Source organism: Cetorhinus maximus, chromosome 14 (assembly GCF_964194155.1).
Source record: "Cetorhinus maximus chromosome 14, sCetMax3.hap1.1, whole genome shotgun sequence".
Lineage (NCBI taxonomy): Eukaryota > Metazoa > Chordata > Chondrichthyes > Lamniformes > Cetorhinidae > Cetorhinus > Cetorhinus maximus.
Window position 1 is genome coordinate 30941540 of NC_135892.1, and position 12161 is coordinate 30953700.

At 43.6% G+C, this 12161-nt stretch overlaps 1 protein-coding gene across 1 annotated transcript in view; it reads right to left on the reverse strand.

The window, feature by feature from the left end:
• Positions 1-12161, reverse strand: part of LOC144690054 (kinesin-like protein KIF25) — a 133351-nt gene that overhangs the window by 96453 nt on the left and 24737 nt on the right. The window contains exon 4 of the mRNA XM_078557562.1: positions 873-1022. Coding sequence (XP_078413688.1) covers positions 873-1022 — 150 coding nt within the window. The remainder of the gene's footprint in view (positions 1-872; positions 1023-12161) is intronic.

The window sequence follows — 12161 nt, forward strand, 5'->3', positions numbered from 1 at the left end:
GCCAGCAACTGAGCACTGATTGGAAAGTGGAGGAGTCATATCTGACTGGTCCTTGATAACCACCTGGCTGATAATAGAAATGAACAGACAAGAATGGACACAATGGGACTTTTTTTTTCTCTTTGCCACTATGACAGTGGATTTTCACTGTGTGAGACCGGTGCCTGCTCTGTGTATCTCTGAATCCTTCTAAGAGTTAGAAACATTTAAATGATTAGGGGGTGTGTCCAGACCATTTATGATGCCTCTGGGCTATTTGCCTCAGATGGAAATTTGAATGAAATAGCTGCAGAATCAGAAATGTTTTCACTTGTACTTAAATTTTACAGCTTTAACTAATATAATTGATCGTCTTAGTGAAGGGAGCCTTTTAAAATGTAACCCATCTTCTGGCACATGGCAATGTTATATCCAAGAATGCATCAGAGTTCTTTGTGGCCAGCAATGTGACAGGAATACTGTTATTCTGTCATTTGTATATTATTATAATATAGCCATTCATGCACTCATGCAGTATTATCTGCCTGATGATACTTCCAGGAGAATATTTGGGAAATCAGGTCAGATTGCAGTGATTCAATGGATCAGGCCTGCGCCTGACCTTCCCTCCCCTAGTTATTCAGGTTATGCTAGACTAAAGAAGAAAATCACCCTCAGTCATATTTTTAGATAAATTGTAAATAAGCTGATATAAAACATTATAAATTGAAAGAAGCTTTTGAAGTAATTTAAGTTCACCAGCCCCCGCCCCCCCCCCCCCCCCCCACCCCCACCCCCCCCTCAAAATGTGTAGTTTTTAATACATAATTTATCAGTCTTTAGCACCAAAATTGCTAGATGAAAACTGATAGGCTATATAAGCACTTCCTTACTTATATAACTCTCTTGCAGCTTTTGGGACAATTCCTTCATCCAACTGTGGCTCAGGAGAAAGAATGAAGTTTTCTTTAGAATGTGGCCCGAACATAGTATAAGTCTTGCCACTGCCCGTCTGCCCATATGCCATGATGCATACATTGTATCTGGAATAAAATAATAGATCATAAGGAGTATGGGTATTTTTCAAAATCATTCTTAATTTGTCTTTGAATATTCCACCACCAGTCACATCCAACTTAAACATAAATAATAAACATAAATAAGGTACAATTTATAACTACATTGCTTTAATACATCAATACATCTTTCTATCCTGCAAGATCTTTGACAAATAACTTGAAAATACTTGTTGGGGAGGGGAGGTAGATGAGGTTCACTGTCAGTACAGAATACCATGCCCTGCTGCTTCAATATTAATTCTCAAAACTATTATACATTCTTCTTTTTAATGTTGGCTAAATAAGATAAGATTCATCTTAGCCCTTTGACATAATCAGTGTTCCATGAATTTCTGTCTCCATAACCACTAATTGAATATTCATGATTCCAGTCATGGTTTCTGGAGTGATGACACACAGCCCGTGATAGTGATGTACCTTAAGGTATTAAACTATCACCTATAACAGCACTTGCAGCAGATAGAATCAAGTATGAAAATAAAATGGAAGATTATATTTATTTCAATCATATGAAACTGCTTAACTTATTTATAATCATCATCCTTGAAGTATTAGAGCTGATTCTATGGGAATATTGTACAAGAAATCATTGGCATGCAGTCTATGATTTTCCTTTCTTAATTTTAGTTGGTGAAAATTCACCAGTGTGCACCCATTATTTCCTGTAATGCATTCTGAAAGATCATAGCATTTTTACTAATGCATTCTATAACCAGCACACCACAAGCTGAACTGATAGGGCTTTGGAATCAGTTCACTAGAACTAAAGTCTACAGAAAATGTAGAAGGTTCAGAAATAGTATACAAACAACCTGTCAATACTTGTTACCCGGCCTAAATAATAAAACATTAATTGAGACAGACTTTTTTTTAAACCTATGTTATTAACATTAATTAAATATTTACCTAGTCCCTGCTGGAACAGTGGACCATTTTCAGATGGAGAAGCGGAATCTCTGATTTGGACACCTTGCGGTTGTTCTTTCCCAGAGCAAACCAATTAACAGTCCACCTCTGGGTTCCCCAAACAATCAGGGAAGATGGGTGGAATGACGTGCCTGAAGCAGCAATGAAGGATCTTTATTTAAAGGGACCCTGGCTCACAATGACAGGAGCACTTGGAGAGAAAAATATACTGGAATGAGGAAAGAGCTGTAGAATGGATGCCAGATGTGGACAGTTTGCCCCCCAGTTCACTGACTCTACCCTGGAGTCATAATTCAGCCAGTGAAGGGACAGAGAGAAGTTCTCTTCCCTAAGGATGGCAGGAGACCGCCAGCCGGCATCAGCAAGCAGGCATGGCTTCATGTTGCTAAAGCAGCAGGGGTGTGAGGCTGAGGACCTGGGTCCTGTGCTAGAAAAGGCTCAATTACCTCATCTGGCAAGGTGTGTCCTGCAATTCTCAGCTGGCACTCATCATTGTCACTGTTTAGCAGTCTCCTGCACAACAGTCCTTTGGCCGACACAACTGATGTCATATATATTCCTTTCTCTCCAGCCTCTTCGTCAAATCTCCATCTCAACAGACAATCTATTGCCCACTCACTCTCATTCCTAACAGGAACCCCTTCCTCAAACATCTACCCTCCATCCTCAGCAATCAGTTAAATCTTCACACTCCTAATTCTCCATCTTTCCTCATTGTAGGAAGAGCGCCCACAAATCCAGGGAAAAGTAGAACCAGGGGTGGAGCTGCAGTCATGGCGACCCTGACATGGATGAAGGAGGAAGACTGGGAGATGGGCAGAGTGGTATTTGTACAAGCCATTGCTGATAGAGAGATGGGGATGGACCTGAGACCTGGTAATGGTATTAGATATCCCACTGCCACTTGGCACTTAATTGTCACTCATGTTGAAATTATGTCACCGACACATTAAATGTTATGATCTGCACTCGCTAACTTAGGACCCTCTTTCACCCAGGTTCAGCACTAACTCATGTCTTTCATCTCCCACAAATGCATTGCTAGAGCCAGAGTTGAGGGATGAGCCCCTGGGGTCTTCAGACAAGGACTAGCGCTCTGAGGATGTGCATGTTCTGCATGTTCTCCACCAGCATAGATACACACACTTTGGTGCATCCAGCATCACGGATAGACAGGGTGGAACATGGTGAGCAGCACATCACATGAGCAGGTGCTAGAGACATGGATAGCACTGGAGAGTCCCCATTGGAGGGCACAGGACACTTCAAGTTCTGCTCAGCTGGACACTAAAGGTGTACTCATGGGACACAAACAGGAAATCAGTTTCCTGAGACAGTGCACACCTGTGCACAGAAAATGTAGAATTCCATCTTTAGTATAAGTGCCGTGATGCCTCAGGCATTTGTGCTGATGGCCACCTCCATTGAAAGAGTGGCCAACCTCATGGAGAGTCATATGTGACAGGCCACTGAGTGCATGCTGGCCCACACCAATGGCTTGCAGGCACCTTGCTCTTGCCTGGTCTGACAAAGCCGTGAATGCTGGTATGCTGATTCCTGCCAGGATAAGCCCTGCACAGATGCAGGTGGGGCTGTCTTTGGTGAGGCCCTCATAAGCACTAAAGCCAAGAGGATGTCCGCCATGGACATCACAGCTGCTTTACTGAGCAGGTTACCCCTAGCTCTGCTGAAGTCCCAGTAAGCACTATGTGGAAGTAAAAGAAAACATATGAGGAAAAGGTTCATACAGAGTTAATGGCCTGGATTCCCAAGTCAGGTTGGAGGAAGGGAAATTTTCCAGCTCGCCGCACTCACCTCAGTAAAAGGTGCCCCAAATGGCAGGATCTTTGTTTCGGGGATGGGGGGCTGGTGGGTGATCGGGGTTGTGGGGGGGCGCTGCAGGATGGAATTGGCCCTGCTGCTCCTGGATGCAGATTGGAGGAGGCCACAGGGTCTGTTGAGTGCCGAGGTGCACTGTTTAAGCTTGGTTCCCTGTGACTTTGTCCCAGTTGTTTCTTAAACATTTGGCCCTCTAGCCTTCACACCCCCTCAACCCTCATCCACTGTGCATGTTCATACATACCAACTCATGCCAAACCAAGCCCCCACCCCCCCCAATGGCCCCTCATACCCTCCATGCCAACCCATGCCCTGTATTCTCATGGCCCCTTACAGCCCCTATGTCAACTTAGTGCTGACTCATGATCCCCACCCACCACTCTGCCTTTGCACCCTCCATGCCAACTCACCCCGTATCCACCATAGGCAGACCTCAGGAGCCATGCTGAAGTGAAATAAAGTTCTAAATATCTATTATAGAGTTCACTGTATAAAGAAGCTCTTCCATTCTTGAAAGCCCATTCAATACATTTAAATACCCTCAAATACTTAATCCCTTATCAAAACAAATAGGGCCCACATAACCCCACATCAAAGACAGTAATCCTTTAATAACCTCTTTGAGCTGCTAACCAGATTGTGAATTTACAAACCCCCCCCCCCCCACCCACCACCCCGTCCTCACCCTGCCGGGATAATGATAGGTTGTGGAAAGCAGCCAAGAATTAAAAATGCTATTGCCATGAACGTGTAATTATGATATTACAGATTTTAAGGACAACTGCTTTAAAGGCACATTTCTGTTCTCAAGCCTTTACATTGAGTTTAAAAGCCTTTTTCAAAATGGAAGTATGAACAGACAACATGGCATCTTCTGATGTTTATTCAAACCTTGTCAGACTCATCTCTCTACAGCTGGCTACGAAGAGTTATTAAACGCAAAAGACTCCTCCAGGGATCCATTGAATTCTAAAAGATGTGAAAAACCCTTTTACTTCTGAAGGATCACTAAAGATGTGTGTTCCACAAGTGTAAATAAGATCCTTCCACTTTCTGGTCTTATTTCATAACAAAGACAATTACCTGATAAAAACCTGAATGAAAAGCTATAAAAAGAACCCCGGGTGGAGAAAGGCTGTTTGTATGGCCAATACCTAATATGGAAGCATGATTTGTCAGTTTGGGAGCAGCCATCTTTGGGCTTCATACATTAAAAGGCTGGAAGCTGCCTAAAGAGTGAACCATCTTGAACATTATAACAGAGACAACCTGAAACAGAAATTGCTTCTCAACAGGGAGAGACTGAAGGAGGTTTCCAGAAACAGCTATCAGGCTGCTGTACTAAAACCAGGCCATCAAGAGCCACAACCTGCAGTACCGTAAAAAGTGAAAACATGAGCCTTCACTCACTCCCAGGGTCTGTTCTGCTTTCTTAGCCCACCTTCACAGGAAAACTCCAACTCTTCAATTAGAGGCCATTGCAGCTGCTAAACTGAACTTCAAATTTCAGCCCCTTCACTTCGTAAGGAAGGAATTCAAGCAACAGGACCGCAATGATATCTCACAGAGACTGATTTGAAATCTTACCTTTAGGTATTTTTTTTTATCTTTGTCTGGTTCTAATCTTTGTATCTGTATTTTAGTGAACAACTTTATCACTTTACAGTATTTTTCGAATATAAGTCATTTGAATGTCCAACATCTTTGGCAGGCCGCATTGAATTGGACAAGTCTGCATTAAATAGAAGGTGCTGGAGCGACGCTCCGGTGCCCTCTGGCAGCACTACACACTGACAAAAATTGCCTCCTTTGTAAAAAAAAAGAGGCACAACTAATCAAAAACTACACTGTAAAAGCAAAGGAAACTTATAAAATTAAGTAATGACCAAATGGTCTCCTTCTGTGCCGTAAATGACTCCACCGTTATCTGAAAAGGGAGAATGTGCAGGGCTATGGGAAGAAGCCAGGGGAGTGGCATTAAGTAAGCTGCTCCTACAAGGTGCCTGCACAGACACAACAGGCTGAATGGCCTCCTTCTGTACTGTAACAATCCTGTGATTCAGATTCTGTGATTCTAAGTGACTTTCAGCAGTAGTTTTTGTAACAAACTGACCATTTATCTTGTTATGACTAAAGCTTGCTTCTGGGTTGTTTTAAATTGAACCATTCATAAACTAAAAGGGGGCTACATACACAGACACAATTTTTTAGCTCACGGACCACTTTGAGGAAACTCCTTTTACATGGTCGTGCACTGTAATAATAGCACTTGGGGTTACGTCAACAAACAGCTATTGAAACTCCTAGAACAGATTTTTTTCAATTCTCACAGACACAGGTAGGCAGCTTTTTTTCAATTTTTAAAAGGCTGGCCATTTAAATAACTTGACAGCTTCTCAACAGGGAGGGACCGAGGAATGTTTCCAGAAACAGCTATTGGACTGCTGTACTAAAACCAGGCCACCAAAAGCCACCACCTGCAGTACCATAAAAAGTGACAATTCTACAGATCTCATCAGACCTTCAAGAGCATTTGTGACTTCTTTAAAGATTCTTAACTCCTACAATGCAGGATAAGACCCTTGCTCCAGCGAAAATGGGGTTTGTCTGAATTCTGCACCGAGTTCAAATGGCCCCACTGAGTTTGGAATTCCCACATATGAGAGTCACATCCTGTTCCTGTTGTCTCAGCCCCGTAATGAAAATAGGATGTGTCAGAAATGGGGGAAGGACTTTCGGATCTGGATCCCACACGTCATTTTGGAAGGTCCACAGAGTCGTCACAACTCCACGAAATTCAATTCTTGATTCAAATAAAGAGCATCAACGTAACACTAACAATGTAATAAGCACCCAAGTGATTCTGTATGTGCAACTAGATCTTTTCCTCTGAAAGCAAAATACCTTGGATGTTGGAGATCTGAAATAAATACAGAAAATTCTGAGAATACTCATCAGGTCTCCACGAATCCACAAATATCCAAGCCAATGTTTCAGAGATGTTAACTCTGTTTCACTCCCCACAGATGCTGACAGACCTGCTAGCTCACTGAACCTGCCTTGGGGGAAAGCTGCCCCTCATGACTGGAATTTCACTCCTGGGAGGGCTGGAGGGAGGGGTCGTGATGGAGTTGGGCCTGCCAACCCTGGAACCAGTAGCTATGTGGAGGTGGGCCTTACACTTGTCGAACGGAATATAAAAGGGGAATATGTTAGGAGTTCCTGCTGTAAAGCAGGAAGTAGATGAGAGCATTGCAGGTTCTGGGAGGAGACATAGATCGGAGGCGTTGGAGGTGAGCACTAACTGTAATAGTTGTTCACTAAGATAAAAGCAAAATACAGCAGATGCTGGAAATCTGAAACAAAATCAAAAAATGCTGGAAAAACTCAGCAGGTCTAACAGCATCTGTGGAGAAAAAAAAAACAGCGTTAATGTTTAGAGTCCTTATGAAGCTCTGAAGAGTGAGTGACAGCAACAGATGCCAGGCCACCCTGCATTCATTTCCCACCTCCCCCACCATCAGATGTTGATAAGCAAGAGAATATGGTTCGTGCATGTTAGCAGACGTGTGTTCTGTATGAAGCCAATCAAAACTGAAAGCCTTATGTGCTCATTTTTTTTTAATCATTATGCCAGAATGTCATAAAGAAGGGCAAGTGGAGAAGTAGTGGGAGGGTTGCTGTCCTGCTTCAGTGACCAGATCCTCTAGATCCTGGTCAGAGGTCCTGAGACGCTGGTACATGTTATACTCGCGGGCCAACGGAACCTACCCACAGTCCCCAAAAAGGACATAGCAGGACATAGTATCTACCGTGAGCACAGCGGGAGGCCATGCCAAATTCTGGATACAGCATCGGGAAAGGTTCCATGACCTTCTGGCAAGGTGAGTTGTTTGTCAGAAATATACAGCGGTGCAACTGATGGTTCACATCTGAATGGTGGACCTACGGTGGGAGACTTGGCACATTCCTCTCCTATTGCACAGAGGCTTTTATGTCCAAGCAGCTCCTGCAGGTGCACATAGTAATGGGTAGGGATGTGAACGTACACTGTGATATACTGCCACTACATAACTCTAACATCACTCTGTATGGTGTATTTACAGGACAAGAGGGCCCACAAAGCAAGGGAAATGGCCCAGACAGGGGTTGGATCCACGAGGCCACAGGCGATCCAAAACATTGAGGAGGCAGCCATGGAAGTAGCGAGGAGATGCCTGCCCAGCTCGTTGTCAGGGGTGGAGAATTACCCATAGCAGGTGCACTAAACAGAAGGGGACGTTGTTATGAGAGGGAGTACGAAGGTTGTGTTGCATGACAACAGCATCGCCTTTTCAGCTTTCAAATTGTGTACGTCAAATTGATTTCATATGTATACAACATTAATACTTGTAGTAACTTATAAATTTAGATTTTTAGTGCAGAAATACTTAATTCTTCAAAAGCAGAGTCAACCCATCAGGAATGTTTACGAAATAAATTATGCACTTCAGCTCTACTAGGCTACTTTTCTGGCTAAGCTTAAAAATGTATGCTAATAATAGATTTTTAAACAGTTGGCATCTCACAGAGTTGAATTTCAGTTAAAATAGGAAGGGAATGAAACTTCAAAACACAATCATTTTGACACTGAGGCAATAATAAAGCTACACAAATGATAAAATGTCTTATAAATAATGAAAAGGAAAAACTTGCATTTAAATAATGATTTTCACATGCACTGGATATTCCAATGTGAGAAATGGGGTTAATCCAATTGACAAAAACAGTGCTAACATAATATAACAATTGATTTATCTTTGTATCTTTGTTGTAATGTTAACTTTTAACCTTTGTTGTTCAGTGGGGAAGTACGGAGTGCTAAACACTGAACTAAGACTGACCCTACAGTACTGGATGTTTTAATAGGAAATAATTACCTGCTTAATGAAAGAAGTTAATTAGCCATCACATACTAGTTCCAAAGGTTCAGGGAGTGATAATCAATCATATGGATGCAGTGTCAATAGTTTGTACTGCAAAAGGAAACCATCTGGGTAAGTGATGGGGAATCAAGCTGGTAATGTGTGGTACAGAATCAAAGATAGACAAATAATTAGTAGTTCACTTGATGAAATAGCAATTATATATTCCCACCACTTATTTTGGAGGCATTGGTGCAGAACAATACAGCTATGGATAGTTGATTGCGATTGAAGTGTGCAATAGTCTGGACAGTTTCCTGTATGCTTAATTTCACCTCGGGCTTAGGATTGAAACAATCATAATCACAAGTCTGGAGAATCATGGGGTGGGGGTGATGTCTGAAGGCAGCAGTGCTGCCTGTAAGGACTTAATGACAGGCAATCGCACTTTGACAAGGTGCAAACTGCTGCCTGACATGCCTGAAATAGTCCATATGCTTCTAACAGTCTAAGAAACATCATTATAATTGACCTATGGTGATGGCAAATGGTGGCTGTCCAGGATAAGACGAGACTGTCTGTGGAGGAAGCGGCTACAAGGAGAAGCACATCAAATGAAGCAGGAGGCAAAAGAGAGAGAGGGCTGCAGGTATTCTGATGCAGCTCTGGAAGAATTGGTACAGGAAGTGTAAAGGAGGATCAAAGTAATATATCCGCAGGACACCAGGAGGCCCTCCAGGAATGCCCTGAGAAAAGAATGGGAGCAGGTAGCGAGGGTAGCCAATTTCCAGAGTCTGATCCCAAGGGCCTGGAAACAGAGCTGCAAGAAGTTCAATAAACTCACAAAGGTGGGTCAAAGAGTGAATAGAACTTCACATGCTATCCTCCCCACCACTCCACCAACCTCTCAGGGTCCTCAGAACACCACGATATCAAGGGAGACCCTTGTCCAAGCAAACTGAAGAACACCACCAGTTCCATCTAGACAATGGAACCTCATTTTGAGCAGACCATATGTGGCCATGACTCTCGCGGTATCCCAGCTCTGCTTCTACTCTTGGGCTCCTCACAGGTGTCAATAGCCATCTCCTGAGCATATATTCCTTGTTGCCCAGAATCTATCTGTCCAGCTGTGGTGAAGATCCATGGCACTTAAGAGTGTCTTAAGATGTAGGAGTCATGACTATTCCCAGGGTACCATGCACACACCTGTAGGATACTTTGCTGGTGGTCACAGACCAGCTGCACATTTAATGAGTGAAACCCCTTGCAATTTATGAAGGCTTCTGGCTTGTTCACAGGTGCCTTAATAGTTGCATGGGTACAGGCTATTATCCCTAGTGCGCTGGGAAAAGCTGCTAGGGCACCAAAGCCTCTGGCTCTGTCAGCTTAACCAGCCTCAACTGTAGCATAGTTTATGAATTCCCCATCCCTCTGTAATAAGGCATCTGAAACAACCTTGATGCAGGGGTGTGCTGTGTCCTGAGATATGCCATAGAGATCCCCAGCCGCTGCCTGAAATGAGCCCGTGGTGTAGAAGTTCAGGGCAACTGTCACCTTAAGTGTGACTGACATCAGGTGGTCTGTCATGGGAGCTTATCTCCCACACCATCATGTCGCGGAGAGTTGTGAAGATCTGACAAGATAAACACAGACATATAATACACCAGGCTCAACAAGTGAGAGCAGTGGAACTCTGCCTGTAGACTCGTCCCACAGGGTAAGGTCTTCTGCATCTTCATGCTTGTGGACAATTGCCGTGGCCATGTTCTGCAGCTGCTGCTGCACCCCCAGCTTCCCTCCTTTCCTTCCTTTTGCTGACTTCCTCCTCACTGAAGGATCCACCTCCAGAGTGAACAATTCCCATGGTTCAAGATTGTCACTAGGAACCTTGCCTTCCAAGGCTCAGCCATGTCTGATGGCAATACAAGGGGATCCTACCTTTCAAAACCTACCCTTGTGATGTCAATTCAATAGAAAGTCTCCAAAATAACATTGCTCCACAACCCAGGACAGTTGCTGCAGTATTAACAGCTGCCTCCAACATTTCTCACATTAAGAGACACTCTGAAACTTTTCTTAAACACACTGTGCTGCCCTTGACAGTGGCACAGTGGTAATGTCACTGGGCTTTAATTCAGAGGCCCCAGGGTTCAAATCCCATCATGGCAGTTGGTGGACTTTGAATTCAATATCTGGAATATTTCATCAGTGATGGTGACATGACAACTATCATCAATTGTTGTAAAAACCCATCTGGTTCATTAATGTCCCTTTGGGGAAGGAAATCTGTCATCCTTACCCATTGTGACATGAAACCCATAGCAATGTAGTTGACTCTTAACTGCCTCCTGCAATAAACTAGCATGCAGGAACAGCAAGTAACTAGGAAGACAATTAGGGATGGGCAACAAATGCTGACCTTGCCAGCAATGCCCAAATCCCATGAATGAATTTTAAAAAAATTTACACCTGCTCATTCTGCCCTGCCTGCAAACCCACCAGCAGGGGAATGTAAAATTCTGCCCTGAGACTCTGGATACTACTTGTATCCCAGTCCTGTCCACTGCAGCTTCTTGCACTACTGGGAAGAGAGAGCTGCTGGCCAATCAGATTGTGTGGCAGCTGTCTGAGGTAGGACTTCCTCCTGACTGATGGGTGGAAGTCCCATCTCCAGTCAATTAATGCGCATTGGAGTGTTAAATGGTTCTGTGAGGTGTGAGCGAAGTTGCTTGTATCGCTCATGAATTATTTGATCATGCAAAGCCCAGGCAGAATGGGGTTGTCTAGATTGCAATCTCCCTTATTCTGTCCCTGTTGCACTTTCTCCTCCCCCACTTCCTCCTCTTCTTCATGCTACTGCTCCTTAGTTTTTTGCCTGATAGGTGGTGGGAAAGGCTGTCCCTCTAAATGGTGAGGTTGTGTAGTTTGTAACATACTACCACAAATTTTGATGCCCACTTAGATGAGTACTGCAGTGGAAGTGTTGCTTGAAGATGCCAGTGTTGTTCCTTGTAGCAGCAGGGCTCTCACTGTAGGCCTGCTGTGCACATGTGCACGGGTTCCAGTCTAGAATTACGAACAATGATACAAGTGAATAATCCTTGTCACCCTGTACCAGACTTTGACTTGTGGTGGGTCAAATACAGATGATACAGGACAAAACAAATGTTGCTACCCCCACCAGTTAGCAACTGCTGCCAGCAGTTATGCACCAACTTGTCCTGCAAAGGAGAGATACTCTGCAGGATTGACCATAGTGGTTGCTGGGAACTGAAAACATGGATAATGAGCAACAAGTTTCCTGTAATCCATACTCAGCAATCTTAGTGGTAGTGCAACTCTTTATTTAACCTTTTTATTGAACATATTTGGGGGAAAGTTCCACAGATAGGGCAAAAGTTATTTGACAGCAGCAGCGACATAACATACA